General features: G+C 42.1%; 1 protein-coding gene and 1 long non-coding RNA gene across 2 annotated transcripts in view; one reads left to right on the top strand and one right to left on the bottom strand.

Moving 5' to 3' along the window:
* LOC143929827 (alpha-2-macroglobulin-like) overlaps nt 1-6,744 on the bottom strand; it is a 32,558-nt gene extending 25,814 nt beyond the window's left edge. The window contains exons 1-4 of the mRNA XM_077453803.1: nt 6,735-6,744; nt 4,968-5,049; nt 2,633-2,789; nt 310-384 (exon numbers count right to left, since the gene is read on the bottom strand). Of these exons, the coding sequence (XP_077309929.1) occupies nt 310-384; nt 2,633-2,789; nt 4,968-5,049; nt 6,735-6,744 (324 nt within the window). The remainder of the gene's footprint in view (nt 1-309; nt 385-2,632; nt 2,790-4,967; nt 5,050-6,734) is intronic.
* A 787-nt stretch (nt 6,745-7,531) lies between these two features.
* LOC143929993 (uncharacterized) lies at nt 7,532-19,818 on the top strand. The gene is made up of 4 exons (XR_013262685.1): nt 7,532-7,603; nt 13,020-13,122; nt 17,956-17,997; nt 19,599-19,818. It is a non-coding gene; the product is annotated as an uncharacterized LOC143929993 (long non-coding RNA).
* Nucleotides 19,819-20,316: the final 498 nt, after the last annotated feature.

The raw sequence follows: 20,316 nt of genomic DNA, 5'->3' as shown, positions 1-20,316 counted from the left end.
CCCATAGACTTCTATTATATCTTGCATTTTGGAGTATTTTTTTCAAAGCGAACCAAAAGATCTGCATGCTGCATCTTTGGTATGCTTTCAGAAAATGTCGCAAAAAGGCAGGATATAATAGAAGTCTATGGGAAAGCATAGGTACACTGCGCCACACCTGTGCTGTAGCCAAACTGCAGTGGGGCAGTGTGGATGCTCCTTAGGGCCTCAAGCATGTTATGGTAGATATGACTATAAGATGAGCCCCTATGTCCTCTCTATGTTTTAATATGAGATCAACCATAATATTTCCATGATGCAATCTCTTACCTCTACAGATACACCAGATTCCAGCAATGCGATTGTTACATAGGCTGATAGGGAAATGTCATCTTCCACTCCTCCCTGGAACATAGAGATTACAACATTGATATTTACAATATAAACAAATCTGAAAATTCATTAAGGGATCATGTACACTACAGCTTCTAAACTTAAATTTAGAAGCTTTTGGCATTTTGTGTCAAAGATCCTAAACTCAGCTCCATAAAAGCCTATGTGTCTATGCACACATACTATAGGCCTTTACAAGAGTTTAGAAGATGCTGCGGTTATCAAAGGTTCAACCTCTCTCTCCTGAACATGGAAGATTTGTGTTCAGTATAGGCCGCAAAACGCGTCAAAGTCGCAGTAAAATTGTGGCGCAATTTTCCTGGGTTTTGTGTTTTTCCGCATTTGGCGGTCAGTATAGTCTATGTGTACATGAGCCCTAAGGAAAGCAGGCTGGAGATGTAAATCACTGGTCAGTGGAGGGATTGATTAGAAAGTTTTTAAACCCTCCAGCATTTTACAAAAATTGCATATTTCAGTTTTTGGTTCATGCTGGGAAGCTAAACCACATTACAGTTTCTTATATCTCTGGGTAAACTGCTTGATGTGAACGCAGGCTTTAGTTCCAATACCTGTACACCAGTTATGGCTTTTACAAGGGAGTCTAATACTCTCTGTTGTATTATTTTGAAGATGCTTACAACAAGGGTTGTGGGAGCATCCTAAAATTTAAGACACCCAAGACAGTAAGACCCCTTTCACACCGGGACGGTTTTCAGGCGCTTTAGCGCCTAAAAACTGCCTCCCATTCATACCAGTGTGTCTTTTCACGGTGGAGTGCTTGCGGAACTTTCCTAAAAAGTCCTGCAAGCAGCATATTTGGGCAAGTTGGCAGTGCTGTATTTGGGGTAACACTTTTTTTGGGGTTAAAACCACCCCGCTAGTGGCTGAAACAGCACTAAAACAGCTCTAAAGCACTGCTTAAATCAGTGTGTGAAACTTTCGGGGTGAAACCAGCCAAAAGAAGCCCACCAGACTGCTTAAATAAGCTTCCCTTAGCCTTTTGCAGGTAACTACAGCTTCCTAAGGTGCAGTGGAGGTAGGTGCTCAATATTTTGATGGCAGGAGATAGACGGGAATGTGGCAATTTCCCCCCACGGAATGCATTGGACAACCCCCCATGAGGAAGATGGACAGGAATGCGGTGACCCCCCCTCCACATGGGAGATGGATGGGAATGCGGGCCCCCCCTGCATGGGAGATGGACGGGAATGCGGGCCCCCCCTGCATGGGAGATGGATGGGAATGTGGGCCCCCCTGCATGGGAGATGGACGGGAATGCAGCAGCAATCAGAGGCCACCTTACCTTAGGAAGGAGGCAGAGGAGGCAGACATGGGTAAGGGCTGCAGCTAATCACACCAGGGCCATTGCTAATCCTCCAGGCTGAACAAGAAGTGTGTCCAGACTTCTGACTGAGACCCCGATTGGCCAGGAGTTCTAAGACTCCCGGCCAATCGGTGTCTCAGTCAGGGGTTTGGGGTGTGGCTGTATTGCACTGTTCTATTGTGTCTGTCTGCCTTGGATATTATGGGATGTGTAAGTGTGCTTGCTGTGAGGAGGGAGGGGGATTTCTCCAACAGCTCTCCCTGCTGATTGGACAGCCTACCCTGCCCGGAATGCAAAGGGGGGGGGGGATTGTCCAGAGTATTATCTGTGTTTTCAATAAACAGTTCTTGGTGAGCAACCAAACGAGTATTGTCTTGTTTATGGTTGTCAGCGATTAGAATATCTGATACCTATATTCAGACTGGAAGGAAGCGGTGTATGATGAAAGCACTCAAGCAGAGTGTGGGACGTTTCGTTACAAAGACAATAGCGAATATTAATTTGCTATTGTCACACAAGTGGGTGGGCTCGGGGCACAGTGCTCTGCTCCCTGAGCTCACCCTTTTTTGAAGCCAATTAGAGCCTCGTGCTCTAATCATGTGCTTCAAAAAAAAAAAAAAAAACATTGGAATCCCATGTGCTTGGCTCCCCACATGTAGATTAGGGGGCCAGGCGCATGGATAGGAGGGGGCGGCGCCCGTGCACCCCCTGTGGACGGGCCGCTACTGCCTAGCAGGCGGATCTGGTTTGACAGTCTGTAAAAATCCCGGTACTTCCAGGTATGAGAAAGCAAGTGAGATGCCACCTGTCTCCTCTCAATATAGCCCATTGGGCCTGAGTGGGCAATCAGCGAGGAAAGTAAACAACTGATGGGATTCTATCACATACGACATGTAGTTATTTACTTCCATGTATTTCTAACAAACTTTACTGTACCTTCAATTCACTATGAAAGAGTTTTCCCACATTTCTGAAGCACCCACTTTCCTTACGGTGCCCTTGTAGCCAGTCGAACGATTCTTTCAAGTGTCTTTCATCTATGAAGATGTATGGGCGAGCATTGTTGAAAGATTTCACTACAAAAGCTGTCAGCCTGCAAAAAAGTTGAATAATAAATAATGAAATAGAGATAATGTTCTGAATTTTGTCCGTTGTTATAAAATGTGGCTATATAGGGATTTTGGATAAAGCATGTCTTATGATACAATACAATTTTAATGCATAAAGTATTTGGTAATCAGTTCTGCTGATAAAACTGATGAATAATTACAATCCAGCAAGGCTTTACATTGGGGTTGATTTATTGAAGTGGGAGAGTACAAATTCTAGTTCAGCAGTGCATTGTAGCCAATCAGCTTCCAAATTCAGCTTGTTCAATTAGGCTTTGACAAAAAAAAAACTGGAAGCTGATTGGTTTCTGTGACAGACCTAGCCGGGACAGAGGCTATTGGAGGGGACAGAATACGAGCCTCTTGCCTTTTGATTATGGGCCCTCGCATTTGGGGGAACGGTGCTCTTTGTGAGCTGTATGCCTGGGGACCCCTGAGGTGGTGTTACTTGGATTCAGATCCATGCCCCCCTGAAGACACGAAGACACACAGACTCTGGATATGTAAATGCCATGTTAGCAATAGACTGAATCACACTATTGGTACACAAACTCTTAGATGCTAATATCATCACCTCCAGCCACCTGTCTGTGTCTTGTATAATGTAAATGAGTCTAGTCTGGCTAGACACAGATTATAAAGAGTATTTCACCTATTGTTGTTTTGTTGTTTGTGCTAATTAACCTGCAATTGAATTGTTAGTGAGTTAGGAGCCGAAAAGTATTATCCCTCAGTCAACTAGTCTGAGTGTTGATTTAGTGGTTGGAGGGAAGCTTCAGTATCGCAAAGATGTTTTTATTACAAATTATGTGAGCCGACTGCAGTTCCTCTTTAAGTAGGGTATACATGTTCAGTTTTTTTTTTCTTCCAACCGAATAAAACATTTTTCAGATCCCCGCATCAACACAAACGATGTGTGATGTAGGGTTCTCCTTTGCTGCTCTATGTGTATTCTGACAAGGGAGATCCTCCCACCTGAATGCACAGATCATCACTCGCAGCCATTGGCTGCAAGAGCTGATCGAATGATGTTTTCCAGCATGACCATTTGACAGAAGCTGATCGTTAGACTGACTTCTGTTGAACAGACAGCAATACACAAGTACCGAAAGTAATTTTCAGTCCATGTGTACCCTGCGTTAATGCCAAAAAAAGGCCTTCATGGCTTTGAAGTTCATATATTTCCATACTTGTAGCTATTGCAAACAGTTTTCTTCCACCACTGACACTTACACTGCACGTTTGTTCGAGTAAAGCTTTTTTCGACTTTGTCATATTTTTGACATTGTTTGTTTGGAGTTTGCATTCAGAAATCCTTCATTGTTTGATGTAGACATGTGCACACTGAAATATTTTGTTTCGGAATTTCGTTTTCGTCCGAAAAATTTAGTTACTCCCGAAATTCGTGTTTATTTATTTTGTTTTGTTAAAAAATGCATTCATCTAAAAATCCGAAATAATTAAGGTCGCATCTGAAGGCTTATGGTGTCTGTCGCATGTTCTAAGAAGATTTGACGGAGCAGCGAAACTGTACGACGCTGTAGTCATACATTTCCGGTTGAATATTCCGCCTACAAGCTATAGTAGAATTCTAATGTATGACACTAGTAATAATTATATTTATTAATTATTATTACTAGTCAACCAACATTAGAATTCTTCTACAGCCTATGGGCGGAGCATTTGACCATAAATGTCCGCTCGCGGCGACTGCTTCGTCGAATCTTCATGTTGAATCTTTTCTCTCTATGTCGAATCATCTTGGACTAATAGAGTTAGGTTAGGCGCATTCAATCTTTTTTGCTATTGTCTCTATAATGTTGAATCTTTTCTCTCTATGTTGAATCTTTTCTCTCTATGTAGAATAATCTTGGACTAATAGAGCTATGGTTCGGCACATTTGTCCACAGGTTCGATAGACACAGATCGCTATTGTCAGCATCATGTCAAATCTCCTATCTATATCAAACTGTTGCAATGAAAATGAAAATAAAGCATTTGTTTATGTTGGATCTTTCGGTTTTCAGATTCTGTGTGTACATTATAGTTTGTTAAAACGATAACGAAAATACCCGAAATTCAGACAAAAATGAATGCACATGTCTAGTTTGATCCATAATACCACATATTATAAATAATGCATAATAAAGATAATAACTCACCATGTGTTACCCTCTTTATCACTCAATCCAAATGCACTATATGACCCGTCAAAATGTTTGAATATCAGCTCTCTCTGATATCCTATATAAAATAAAGTAATGACATTCAGTAAAGCTATTCACTATTTTAGTTTTCATTAGCTATTATGATAAAAGACAAAAAAATCAAAGCAAACAACACACAAACTTAACCATTCTCTGCTATATTTTTTTTATTGTTTGCGAGCCTCAATAGTCCATTTTATAGCCAACTGACTTGTTGGCTAGCTTTAAAGAGTGCTGGGGACCTTTTGTAATAACCAACTTTTATCAATACTCTGACACAAACAATGGTCCTCATTCCCCATTCATAAAGGGGGCTTGAATAAGAATGTCTGTAAAGCCCAAATCCATTGGTCAGGTTCTTCCTGCCGGTTGAAACAACTAATGTGTAGGTGGTGGCCTAGTATGAGTGAGGTATTGATATTCCTGGATCTGTCACAGAATTAAATCCTCCTTTTCTGGAGCCGATGTGAAGTGAATGTGCCGTACAGATAGACTTTGTTCTGGTCTTGGCTGCTACTTCTCTGGTGGTTCCACACAGAACACTCAATGGGTGGCAAAACACTAGCGTGGGTATTGAGGAGCACCCAGTACAAACATTCATGAAACAAAAATGGCAAACCAAAGTTTTTATTAAAGCAGAGGTTCACATAAAAATTGAAGCTCTGCTTTTCGGACCCCCCCCCCCCCCCCCCGCTCCAGTGTCACATTTGGCCCCTTTCAGGGGGGAGAGGTTGCAGATTCCTGTCTAAGACAGGTATTTGCACCCACTTCCGGACATAGACTCCCACGGGAGTCTATGTCTCTTCCCGTCCCACCACGCTGTCTGCTGGGACACACATGCGTAATAGGGAAGTGAAGCCGCAAGGCCTTATTTCTTGATTCCAATACAGAAGATGGCGGCGGCAGCATCCGGGGACAGAGGGACGGTTCAGTCTCGGGTGCCGACATCGATGGACCCGGTGTCCTTATTTTAAAAGTCAGCAGCTGCAATATTTGTAGCTGCTGACTTTTAAAAAAAACTATTTGTGAGTCTCCCGCTTTAAACAAAGGTATCAAATGAAGCCAATGTGTTTAGAGGTAAATGCCTACCCCTTCCTCAGGGCTGAAACTGTAGGTAAGAATGGACTCGAGTTTAGAGGGCTTAAAGCGGGAGTCCACCAGGACTCCGCGTTTTTTTTTTTTTTTAAAAGCCAGCAGCTACAAATACTGCAGCTGCTGACTTTTAAAATAGTGACACTTACCTGTCCAGCGCGCCCGCGATGTCGGCACCCGAAGCCGATCGCTAGGTCGTCTGTCGGGTCCTGCCGCCACCATCTTGGGTATGGGAATCAGGAAATGGAGCCTTTCGGCTTCATTTCCCGGTTCCCTACTGCGCATGCGCGAGGCGCACGGCGCAATCCGGACGTCCCCGCTGCCTCTGGGAACTGTGTGTTTCCCAGCAGGCAGCGGGGCACTTGCGCAAAGGGGCGGGCAGTTGCGGAAAGGGGCGTAATCTACGCCCCTTTCCGCAGACAGCTATCCCGGAAGTGGGTGCAGTTACCTGGATTATCCAGGTAACTGCACCCCCCTCCCCCCTGAAAGGTGCCAATTGTGGCGCCGGAGGGGGGGGGGATTCCGATGAGCGGAGGTCCATTTTAGGGTGGACCTCCGCTTTAATCCAAACTGTCAAACCTGGAAATGTTACAGACACCAATGAACACTTTGATTCAACCTTTTTGTTACCTTTCTTCATAACTAATATCCTCCAGATCCTTTATTAGCTTTGTTGTCCTTCTTCGTACACGCTCCATTTCCAGTACATCATTCTTGAGGACTGGTGCCCAGAACTGGACAGCATACTCCAGGTGTGACCAGACCAGAGTCTTGTAGGGTGGGAGAATTATTGTTTTATTGTTTGATCAGTCTCAGTTTAGTAATAAGTAAGGAACAGCTGTGTATCGCTCAAGTTGAGTTGAACTTGGGACAAGTATTTTACTTCTGGACAATAACAAAAATAGTAAGTCAGAGTTCAGGGAATGGTATATATACACAACTTATAGGATCACTCTAAGTTGTCAAATTTTAAGAAGGTGATATTCATTTTTTGCAGTTTAAAAGAATCTATCCAGCTGCATACTGATATTAGATGGTATAAAAAATGAATTACATTTCAGTTATTTTAATTGCATGATATTTGTATTGAAAATGGGATTACTGCAATGCAAGGTAGTAATGCACCATGCAAATTAGAGCAGTGCAGTGTCATTCATTTTAAATGTCACCTCAATGCTGTTAGCCTAGAATATCTCCAGTGCAAATACCATGCGTTGTGGTGCACTGCATTGGAGAGTATGGCTCATGTCCAGTTTAGGGTGCATTGGCACCTCATCCATATGAATGGGCTGCATTAATTCAATGCTTTAATGCATATTTATGCACCCCAAAAAACCGGATAGCTCTGAATGGGCCCTTAATGCTTGAATTTTGCTGACTAAGCTTCATAGGTTTGGCAGTTTATGTGCAATTATTATTTTGTTTTACAGCTGACAAAGGACCGACTTATACAGAGAAGTGAAATCCAGATGGACGTGGTCACTTTATATCTGAATCAGGTTTGAATAACTTTCCTTAGAATACTGGAAAGCTGTAGATATTTTGTAGTGAATTGGTTGGTCTCCTTCTTGCTGATTTATCTTTTGCTACCTATTGACATCCCATATCAATCAGAAGATCCAGCCGCCACATGATTACCTTTTCCACTGATTGTAACCACTTGCTGACCGCCTAGCTGGGAAAATCCATCATTACTTTGACGTTTAATACTGGCGTTATGTCTGCAGCTAGATGCCATAACCCTCGGGTGTAGGTCTTTCTGATAAAAGTGGTCTGAGTGGCACATTCGCTGCTGGATCACTTTTAAAAGCAGCTGGAGGGGCCCCCCCCTCATCACCACCACCACTTTCTGGTGCTTCCCGGGGTTACCTGGGCGATCGGTAGCTTCAGGAACCGATATGGCACTGGCAGCAGCTGAGCAAAGAGGGAAGTGAAGGAAAGATGGCCTCTGCTCATCTCTATGGCCTTCGATGACTACAGCGATATCATGGCGTCACTTCCAGTTCTGACCCCATGTAAAACAAGCCTCCTTTTTTCTTTTTTCTTATTTTTAAAGGAAAGGGTCTTTTTTTTTTGTATGATATATTTTGCTTTTAAGGGTAGAGGAGAGAAGTTAAACGGTAACCCCAGATCTCTCCATACAGAGGACCTGCCATGCTGTAATGTTATTGCAAGAGATGTTTACATGTGCTAGAAGGAGGAATTTTGAGGGAGAAGAGTTACAACCTTAGATCACTGAATTCTGCCTTACAGACTACATTTTAGGGCCTGTTCACACCAGGTGCAGTGAGGTAACGCATGTAATATCACACAAATTCCTGTACTGCACACACGGGTGCTACCTTTTTCGTCACACATGGGTCCCATTATTTTTTTAATGATACCCCACGCATCTAGAAAATGCGCATATATATATATATATATATATATATATATGTATATATATATATATATATATATATATATATATGTGTGTGAACATGCATAAAAGTGCGTGCTTGGACGCACCTCCTGGTGTGAATGACCCCTTAGACTGATGTGCTCCAGGGTTGTGCACAGTTCTAAAGGGAAAAAAAAAATTCTATATTGTACAGAGGAGGAAAGAGGGACAAAGGGATTTTCCAAATCAGGGACTGTCCTTTGAAATCAGGGACAGTTGGGGCTATGGTCTCCTAGTAAGAAATGTGCTTTACTGTGGATTGCAAAAGGCAAATATCAGGTCGAATTCAGGTACCGTATATACTCGAGTATAAGCCGAGATTTTCAGCCTCTTTTTTGAGGCTGAAAGTGCCCCCCTCGGCTTATACTCGAGTCATCGCTGTCTGCCCGCTCGATCAGCGTGTCGAGCAGACAGACAGCGGCCATTCTATAATTCAAAAGCCGCGCCTCCGGCTCCGCCTTCGCCTGTGATAGGCGGAACACTGAATTTCCCAGCAGCCTGTGTTCCGCCTATCACGGACATCGTCTCATCCTCGTACTACGGACGAGGATGATACGATGTCCGTGATAGGCGGAACACAGGCTGCTGGGAAATTCAGTGTTCCGCCTATCACAGGCGAAGGCGGAGGCGCGGCTTTTGAATTTTACAATGGCCGCCGAGGCGCCGACGAAGAGGGCACGGGACGGAGGCAAGGCAAGGCACGGCACGGGACGGGACGGGACGGAGGCAAGGCAAGGCACGACACGGGACGGAGGCAAGGCAAGGCACGACACGGGACGGAGGCAAGGCACGGGACGGAGGCAAGGAGGCAAGGCACGGGACGGAGGCTCGGGACAAAGGCTCGGGACACAGGTAGGCTGGACACACACACACACACACACACACACACACACACACACACACACACACACACACACACACACACACACACACACGGATGGATGGATGGAGACACACACACACACAGGGATGGATGGATACACACACACACAGGGATGGATGGATGGATGGAGACACACACACACACAGGGATGGATGGATGGAGACACACACACACAGGGATGGATGGATGGATGGATGGAGACACACACACACAGGGATGGATGGATGGATGGACACACACACACACAGGGATGGATGGACGGACACACAGGGATGGACGGACACACAGGGATGGACGGACACACAGGGATGGACGGACACACACACAGGGATGGACAGGCATGTCTCACCCTCGGCTTATAAGTTTGCCAGTTTTTTTGGGGGTAAATTGGGGGCCTCGGCTTATATTCGGGTCGGCCTATACTCGAGTATATACGGTACTTACACTGCATAAAAATGCCTTTCAGTATGTATTTATGAATACAGAGCTTCATTAATTTGTGTATTTTATAACTACAGTTTATGGACCAAATGTTCCATAAACAGCCCACAGACAGGAACTAAATCTCCCTATAATGTGTCAAATTATCTTTGGTCAATTAATGTGGTTCTAAAGGTTTAAATATAAAAAAAAAAAAACAGACATGTTATACTTACCCGCTCTATGCAATGGCTTCACACAGAGCTGCCGGTCCTCTTTTTTTGGGGATTCTCCGCCGGCAGTCCTGGCTTTCCTGGCTTTCCCCCCTGCCGAGCACTCCCAATAGCAAGCTGCTTGCCATGAGGGCTCTCAAGCAGGTTTGCTGCCAAGCCAGACACTTGTGAATGAACATTTTTCATTCACACACAAATCATAGCTTGGCCCGCCCCCTGCTCTCTCCTCGTTAGCTCATTGGCTGTGATTGGCAACAGTAGGAGCCAAATACTCCCACTGCTGTGTGAGCCAATGAGGATAGCGAGGCTCAGGAGAGCCGCTGCTCTCATTTAAAATTTACTAGATTGGGATCGGGCTCAGGCAGGTATAAGGGGGTGCTGCTGCACCCAGAAGGTTTTTTACTTTAACCTCCCTGGCGGTATGATTCATTCTGGTTTTAGGTGCTGAAAGTGGTACAATTATTTTGCATGGAAATTTTCCGTTTTATATTGTAGTCCTGTAATTCTTAGGAATAACTCTCTTAAATCTGTTCGAACCAGAGTCTAGAAGACATCTCGGGTATGATAAAGTTTATAATATAATAAAGAATAATAAAAATTATTCAATAATGTAATCAAATCCTAAAACACTGAAAAAGGGACACTTTTTGGTTGCTATGGACAATCTCCAAATTCCAGGTAGAAAAAACAGACCACTAGGGACAAAGGGGGTGTGTAACTTTTTAATACAGTACTGTAATCTTACAGATTACAGTACTGTGTGTGTTTGTGTCTTTTTACTTTTTGGAATTTGGCGCCGATCTCCGCTCCCCTGCTCCGTAACGTCACAGGGAACGGAGCTCGGCGGCATTTGGCACTGTGTGATCGAGCGGAGGACAGCTCGCTCACACAGCGCGGAGGACATCGCTGGATCCAGGGGACAAGGTAAGTAAATTCTTCCTGTGTTCTCCCTGCATCCAGCGATGCGATCCCGAGTCTGGCTCGGGGTTACCGCTCGTGGAACTAAAATCCCAACCCGAGCCAGACTCGGGATTACCGCTAGGGAGGTTAAAGGAGTTTTGAAGGCAGGAGTTTTTTTTTATCTTAATGCATTTTTATGCATTAAAGCGGAGGTCAGCCCACCACTGCAAACATTAAAAGCCAACAGCTGCACATACTGCAGCTGCTGACTTTTAATAATCAGACACTTACCTGTCCTGGAGTCCAGCGATGTCGGCACCACAGCTGATGTTTCCATCAGCTGACGGGTGCATGCCACCTCCATTGTGAGTAAAGCCCCATACACACTATCAGATTATCTGCTGAGTTTTTCCTTCAGATTTACCAAAACCATGTAGTAGAAGGGCCTGCCTGATTGCATACACATTGAAACTCCTAAGGTTTGTCCTCATATTATATGGTTTTGGTAAATCTGAAGGAAAAACCTGGCAGTGAAGCTTCACAGCTTCACCCTGGGAACCCTACTGCGCATGCGCTCTGCTCCGCTCCTCTCTCCTAATGCTTGACAAAGGGGAGGGAGGAGGAGGGAGCCCAGGCAGTGATGTCAATACCCGCGGCTGAGGCTCCTGAAAGTGGAACAGGATACCGGTATTAGACAGGTATCTTGTCCCCCCCCCCCCCAAAGGTACCAAATGTGGCACCGTAAGGGGGAAGGAGTACAACGAGTGGAAGTTCCACTTTTGAGTGGAACTCCGCTTTAAGATAAAAAACCTTTTATGTGTAACAGCCTCCCCAGCACCCCCTAATTACTTACCTCTCCAGCGATGTCCATGAATGTCGAGGCTCCATATCCGAATGGATACAAGGAGCTCTAACTCGGCTCGGGTGCCCCCATAGAAAGCTGCTGGCTGAGGGGGCACTCGGTAGAAGTGGGCCAGAAGTACCAAAGTGGGACCCGAGAAGAGGAGGATCCGGGCTGCTCTGCGTAAAACAAATTGCACAGAGGAGGGAAGTATGACGTTTTTTATTTTTAACATTAAAGTAAAAAACCTTCTGCCTTTAGAAACACTTTAAAGCAGACCTTTTGTCATTTTTTTTCAACTTTCCATCTATTAAATCTTCTGCCCTTGTTGTTTTAACTTTGGATAGTAAAACTTTTTTTTTTTCTGCCAGCAAATCCCTTATACAGCCCACTTCCTGTTTCTTGTCTGGTTATTAGCCTAGGCTTATGACATCATGCACAGCTCTCTCTCGCACTCTTGTGAGAATTTGCCAGGAAGGGAGGGGGGTAAGTTATAAGAGGGACAATGAGAGCTGCAGAGCTGAAGGTGTGCCTCCTGTGTAAATCCAGGAAGTGAACAGGCAGCGGCTTCAGCTGCCCACAGTTAAAATGGTTGCAGCCAGACTCAGTGGGGGGGGGGGGGGAGATTTCTGCAGCATATTTGGCAAGTACAGAATCCCATTATATATAAAATAATATGCAAAGTGGTTGGAGAGAAACTTCAGAATGGCAAAGATGTTTTTATTACAAATTATGTAAGCAGACTGCATTCCTCTTTAAGAGTAAACATAAGGTGCTCCAGTGTGTTCTCCCCAAAATGAATTTTAATCATAGACAGAAATTCTGAAAGGAGACAGCTTCTTCTATATTCTCTCTCCCGAAAATCCACAATGCTTAAGGACTTGTGTGACATAGATATATTAAATATATATTAAAAGTTTAATAAAAGTAATTCATTTGAACTAAAACCTCAATCATAGTTTATCTTTAGTGTTTTTACTCTGCATTTCATTTTGCCCGGTATCTTTTTATTTAATATTTCTTCTTTTAGTACTTTTGTTCATAGTTTATTTAGTCCTCCACTACCACTGTTGGAAGCCGACCTTTTAGCATAGTTTGCTTTATATTCTTTTTTACCTGTCACTTCAGCCTGCTTTTTTTGGTTCCGAAGCTCCTAGTTGCATTTGTTTCAATCACTGTAATCTTATTTTTCTCTTAGGTGGGACATTATTCTGTAAATCTGTCTTTTATGGTGGAGCAGGATGTTGATGTCAAGGACCTGAAATCAGCCACAGCAAAAATCTACGATTACTATGAGACAGGTAATAGTCTTCTCTTCTACTAGTCGGTACAATAATCACACCTATAGAGGGTCTAGACCAGGGGTCTCCAAACTGTGACCCTTTCCTTGCCTCAATCCGGCCCCTGGGGCACTATTCTATCCACTGACACCAGTAATGGGGCATCATTCTTGTTGCTGACACCAACGACGGGGCACTATTCCTCCAACTGACACCATCAAAAGGGCACAGTTCCTTCCATTGACACCAATGATGGAGCACAATATTACCATTGACACCAATGACGGGCACTAGTCCTCCTACTAATACCAAAGATATGGTATTTATTGTGTAAAGGGCAAGAGAAGGAGGAGGAAAGGGATTATAGCGGTGCCAAAAACTACGGGGACACTATATATGTATAAAAAATATTTAACAATATAATTTTATTTTAATGACAAAAATATAAAAACGCTGAACAAGTACAAAAAATATGACATAAACAAAAGTTGAGACAATGGGTACTAAGCAATTGATTATTTAGCTATTAAGCAACCAAAAAGAATCCCACAGGCATAGATCTTGTGTTAGCCTGTGATTTGAGATATCAGCTCCTACATGTTTCGCCAAACCATTGGCTTCCTCAGGGAATCCCAAAAAAAGTGTCAAACATGCTCGATCTGTCCGCCGCAATGTCGCAATCCTGATAAAAATCGCAGAATGCCGCCATTACTAGTAAAAAAAAAAATTATAAAAATTGCCATAAATCTATCCCCTATTTTGTAGACGCTATAACTTTTCTCAAACCAATCAATACATGCCTATTGTGATTTATATAGCTTCAGTCCGGTTTCCGATAATAGTGGTCTCTGTGGCGGATTCACCGCAAGATCATCTTTATCGGTGGTGTGAGAGGGGGTCCCTCCCGTCGCCCTCTGGTGCCCTCCACCGCTTACCAGAGCCATCGTTAGCAGCAGAGACGATCGGATGCTTATCCTTGTCCTGGGTATGGAGAGGAGTGAGGGGAAGATGGCATCTCCATACCATTACATAGCGGAAGCGACTTAAAAACATGACTTCCGCCCATAGCTCTTAAAGGGCCTTTTTTAATTAATTCATTATTTTTTTATGCATTTTAGTGTAAATATGAGATCTGAGGTCTTTTTGACCCCAGATCTCATATTGAAGAGGTCCTGTCATGCTTTTTTTCTATTACAAGGAATGTTTACATTCCTTGTAATAGGAATAAAAGTGAAAACGGTGTTCAAACCATATGAAAACGGTGTTCAAACCACACATGTGAGGTATCGCTACGATCGGTAGAGCGAGAGCAATAATTCTAAGCACTAGACCTCCTCTGTAACTCAAAACATGCAACCTGTAGAATTTTTTAAACGTCTACTATGGAGATTTTTAAGGGTAAAAGTTTGTCGCCATTCCACCAGCGGATGCAATTTTGAAGCATGACATGTTGGGTATCAATTTACTTGGTGTAACATTATTTTTCACAATAGCTGACTTTACTGATGCTTTATTTTTTAATTCTCAAAAAGTGTATTTTTTCCCAAAAAAGTGCGCTTGTAAGACCGCTGCACAAATACGGTGTGACAGAAAGTATTGCAACGACTACCATTTCATTCTCTAGGGCGTTAGAAAAAAATGTATAATGTTTGGGGGTTCTAAGCAATTTTCTAGCAAACAAAAACTGTTTTTTAACTTGTAAACAACACATCTCAGAAAGAGGCTTGGTCCTTAAGTGGTTAAACAAACCAGACCTTCACTCACATCCTCTGGAGCTCTTCTTCGGTGGGACAAGTTGACAAATGTTACAATTATACAATGGTTAACATTTTTCTTTGGCAACATCTGTATAAACTGCAACTAAATTTGAGCTATTCAGCTTTAGAGCCCATTCATACCATTGGGGTGCGGTATTGTGTGCTGTTCTGAATGGCACCACAATGCACCTTCTTGGGGTACTTGTGTTGCAGCACAGCACTAACCTTTGCACTGCTGAAATTGCCGTGTGCACAATTTTTTTGGTACATTGTGGTCAAAGGTGTGCGCAGCCTGTTGCAATAGGGTGTGCACCCCGAATCTCAAGCACACATGCGTGTGTCTACATATGTATGGCCACCGGCACATTGATCTCCCTGTCGACACAGCAAAAGAGAAGTGCGCAAGCACTTCTCTTTTGGCAGAGCTGGTAAGAGGGAAATCTTTCACATCTGCCACACAGAATGCTAATGCACACAGGGTGATTAGGGTGTGCCCAGCGCAGCCCTGTGTGCACGCCTATGAGTGTGGTGTGTTGAGCAACACAGTTAAATGCATTTAGTGCACCACAGAGAAAAGGCCTTAGGAATGAATAAAATTGAGTTTTTCATTGCCTTCGTATTTCTGTGAAAATCAGGAGTTTTCTACCATATTTCACTGCCTTGGATAATAGATTTGGGCTGATGGCCTCCCATGGCTTCTGCTACCATTTATATGCGGATGACACCAAAATCTATCTTTCTGGCGCTCAGCTCACCCCATCAGTCTCCTCACACATCACTGGTTTACTAACAGACGTATCAGCCTGGATGTCACACCACTTCCTCAAACAGAATCTAAATCCGAGATCTTAATATTTCCTCCACCACGTGCCTCTTCCCCTGTTCGGCCAACTTTGTCCGTCAAACAGTTTCGGCAAACAGTCCGCTCAAAATTAGCATGGACGGACATGGCCACACACGACGTACGAACAGTTTGCTGAAACCGTGCGCGATTACGTGAACGGCACGTACGACGGGACAAAAAATACGACGTCCTATACACTGCATTATATCTTTCGGCGTGTAAATCCTTTCTGAGCATGCGCGGAACTTAGTTTGTCGAACAAGCCTACACACGAGGGAACTGTTCGCTGAAACAAGGTTTCAGCGGACAGTTTTTCGGAAATTCCGAAAAACCTTGTTCAGCGGACTGTTCGCTGAAACTGTCCGCTGAACGCCCACACACGGGCGGACTGTCCGCCGAAACACTGTTCAGCGGACAAAGTTGGCCGAACAGTCCCCGCGTGTGTACGCGGCCTAACTTCCTGTCAAGAGCAATGGCACATATATCAATCTGTCCCCACATGCCAAGGTGCTAGGGGGGTAATCCTAGACTCTGAACTGTCCTCTCAGGCCCACATCCAATCCCTGTTCTAATCATGCCGCCTTAACATCCACAACATCTCTCGCCTCGACTACTGCAACTCCCTCCTCATTGGATTACCTTTACATAGACTATCCCCCCTTCAGTCCATCATCAATGTCGCTGCCAGACTCATCAACCTTACCAACCATTCAATGTCCTCCACCCCTCTCTGTCAATCCCTCCACTGTTCCACTCACCCAATGAATACAATTCAAAGTATTAACAATAATTTACAAAGCCGTCCACAACTCTGCCCCCAGCTGCATCACTAACCTGGGCTCAAAATACCAACCAAGCCTCTCTCTTCAGTCCTCTCAAGACCTCCTGCTCTCTAACTCACCTTGTCCCCTCCTCCCATACCCGCCTCCAGAGCTTCCCCCACCCTTTGGAACTCCCTACCTCAATCTGTCTGACTGTCCCCTAATCTATTCATCTTTAGACGATCCCTGAAAACCCTTCTCTTTGAAGAAGCCTATCCTGCTTCTGACTAATACACTGTTTTACTTCCACCATCAGCTCATCCCCCACAGATATTACCTTTTGTATCAATTGACCCTCTCTATTAGATTGAAAGCCCTAATGAGCAGGACCCTCTGATTCCTCTTGTACCAAATTGTAAAAGAAATGTGTGTGAAAATCTCACGCTAATTATAAGTGTAGACTGCTGCATTTTCATCACTCCTTGGATACAAGGAGATAATGGAAATATTTGAAAATGTAAAAGGTTGCGCTGTCTCAAAAACAAATAAAAAACTCTTATCAAAAAATATAACAAACACAGTGTATAAACTAGTCGTGAATAAATACCACCAAAAGAAAGCTCTATTTGTGCGAACAAAATGATAAAAATTCCATTTGGGTACAGCATTGCATGACCGTGTAATTCTTATTGAAAGTGCAAGACCCCTGAAAGCTGAAAATTGGTCTGGGAAGGAAGGGGACAAAAGTGCCCTTTATTGAAGTGGTTAAGGTAAAATATGGATTTACAACACAGATAATATTAGGCAGTAGAGAGAGGATGATCCAGCATGGAGATCAGCAGCAAATCCGGAGGCTCATCATGTCACAGCTCCCGTCTCCTTCCAACATGTTTCCCCTTGACAGGCTACATCCAAGGATGGAGGATGGAGGAATGGATCCTCCATTCTCAGACGTAGCCTGTCAAGGAGAAACATGTCGGAAGGAGACGGGAGCTGTGACATGATGAGATCATTGGAAGTTGGGTAAGAGGCCAATTTAATTTTCCTTTGGATTGTTATACTTTATTATCACAGGGAACGGTGGATTAGCACATCCAGTTGGTGAAATACAAACCAACCTGTAAAGTAACTGTAATGTCTGCCTTCCTTTTGTTAATTGCGCAAACAGTTGGAGCTATATAAATCCTGTATAATAATAATAATAATAATAATAATACTAGAAGGAGGAGAAACTAAGTTGGGTTTAGGGTTTATGAAGATGCAGTGGGCTTTATTTGGCTCTTTAGGGATTGCTGAAGCTCCTTTCAACTATCCCGGATCTATTCTTGTGCCAAAACACAGTACTCTGATTAGCCTCATTAGTTTATGGGGTTTTTTTCACAGAATTAATATAGAAAATACAAAAATACAGATTTTAAACTGGTGGGACACACAAAAAATGCTCAAATACACTATATTATAGAATGTAAAGTGTTTATGTTTTACCTTTCAGATGAACAAGCAGTGGCAGAATACAACCATCCCTGCAACACTGGTAAATATTAAAACAAATTCAGTGAATGAAATGTGTCACTTTTCTATAAAAACTTGGTTGGATCTATGTCTGAAACTGACATTTGTTTGGCTGTTCTGTGATCCTTCAGCTTTTGCACTTTCTAGTTTCTGACCTGAAATAAGTGTGCACATCTACTAATCTGCATATTTGTTGTGGATTGATGACACAAAGTATTGAAATGTGGTATCATAGGATTGCCAGGTAACTAGCATTTTCAGAATAAATGGACAATACTCAATGTTTGTCCCCTATCAGATCTCTTTCATAGTTCATCTGTACTTCATTCTAAAAAAAAAAAAGTACAGTAAGTGGTTCTAAAGGCAGAAGTTTTTTTTTTTGCATTCTCTGCTTTAAGGTAGAAAACCTTCTGTGTAGACATGTGTACTACCGTTTGTTTCACAGTTTATTTTTTTCTGGGTAATTCGTTATGATTGCAATTCAAAAATTTGTTAAATAATAAATTCGTAAACTTGAAAAATTAGAAAATCTGAAAAGTAGAAAGAAAATCTGAAAATTTTAAAGAATAACTAACTAATAATAACTAACTATTAAATTATAAGTATTGTCATTTCCTTTCAAATTTGGCGGTTAGTGAACGTAACCAACACGAATTTATTCAAAGTTACGCATTATTTGATATATTCGATTCCATATCTAAACAAATGGAACAGAACTAATTCATAATAAATAATAACAATTTTATATTATTATTATTTATTACTATTAATTTGTTACGTTCCATTTGTTTAGATGCAGCATTCATTATTTCGGATAATTCGTAACTTTGGATAAATTTGTATTCGTTACGTTCACTAACAGCCAAATTTGAAAGGAAATTCCAATACCTATAATTCAATAGTTAGTTATTATTAGTTAGTTAGTGAGTTATTCTTTAAAATTTTTGGATTTTCTTTCTTATTTTCGGATTTATGGATTTTCAAATTTTCGAACTTTCAAATTTATGAATTTTTGAATTTACAAATGTTCTAATTGACAAATTTATGAATTGCGATCATAAAAAAATGATCCAAAAAACAAACAAAAAAAAAAAACGAATGAAAGAGAAAAACAACGAATTTTTCGGCAGTACACATGTCTACTATATACCAGAGTTTGTAGATGTTATAACTTTTGCGCAAACCATACGCTTATTGGGATATTTTATATATTTATTTATTTTTGTTACGAAAAATATGTAGCAGAATACATATTGACCTAAATTTATGAAGAAATTTGATTTTTTTAAAATGTTTATTGGATATGTTTTAAAGCAGAAAGTAAAAAAATATATTTAATTTTCCTAAATTGTCGACCTTTATTAGCTTATAGCGCAAAAAATAAAACACGCAGTGGTGATTAAAATACCACCAAAAGAAAGCTCTATTTGTGGTAAAAAAAAAAAAATATGATATAAATTTCATTTATATACAGCGTTGCATGACCGTGCAAATCGTTAGTTAAAGTACGCAGTGCTGTATCGCAAAAAATGGCCTTGTTATGAAAGGGGGTAAATCTTCTGGAGGTCAAGTGGTTAAATGTAACTTTTCCTTTTTTTTTTTTTTTCTTCTCTTGCTTTGTAGATGAGAACTCCAGCAATTCAAGTTAAGAACAAAATAACATTTTGCACCTATACCGAAAACTCGGAAATTAAACAATTTAATTAAACATTCTGTAAATGTATCAATAGATTGCATGGGGGAGAACACAGCTACTTTGCAGTCTGGTACTGAAATCTCCTATCTCACCTATTGTGTTCTTAAATTAAAAGGGAAATAAAGTCTGTTTTCCATGAGCATATAATCTGTGTGACTATTGTTGAGTGTGTCTGAAAGTTTTTTTTTTTTATATATTATATTTTTTATATGACATAATACTTGCTTGTACCAATTTTTACCATTTCTTTTTAACACGCATATAGGTGGATCCTTTTTCTATTAGTTATTCGTTTATCAGTCAGTGGAAATCACAACCCTGAGACGATACACTCAAAGACAGATGACACTGGAGTTTACTAAAGGCAAATTTACTGTTTGCTTTGCAAAGAAAACTGCACTTTGCAACAGGGATGTGCAGTCAGGGGAGCCTCACCTGCCATTAAAAATTGTATTTAAAAAAAAAATACAAAACAAAAAAACCCACGATCGAGCTTCGAGGGCCATAGCTTGCCAAATTAGGTAGCCAAAGTCCTGCCCCACCACTGGTCAAAATTTGAGGCTCCTGCCACCTTTAATTCTGGAGATACGGGGCTCCTTGCGTAGCCCATCAGAAGATACATACAGAACTGCCAGTTTAAATACA

This window comes from Lithobates pipiens, unplaced genomic scaffold (genome assembly GCF_037356315.1).
Source record: "Lithobates pipiens isolate NorthernLeopardFrog02 unplaced genomic scaffold, aLitPip1_a1.2 Scaffold_25, whole genome shotgun sequence".
NCBI classification, from domain to species: Eukaryota; Metazoa; Chordata; class Amphibia; order Anura; family Ranidae; genus Lithobates; species Lithobates pipiens.
This window is presented reverse-complemented; position numbering and strand designations above follow the sequence as displayed.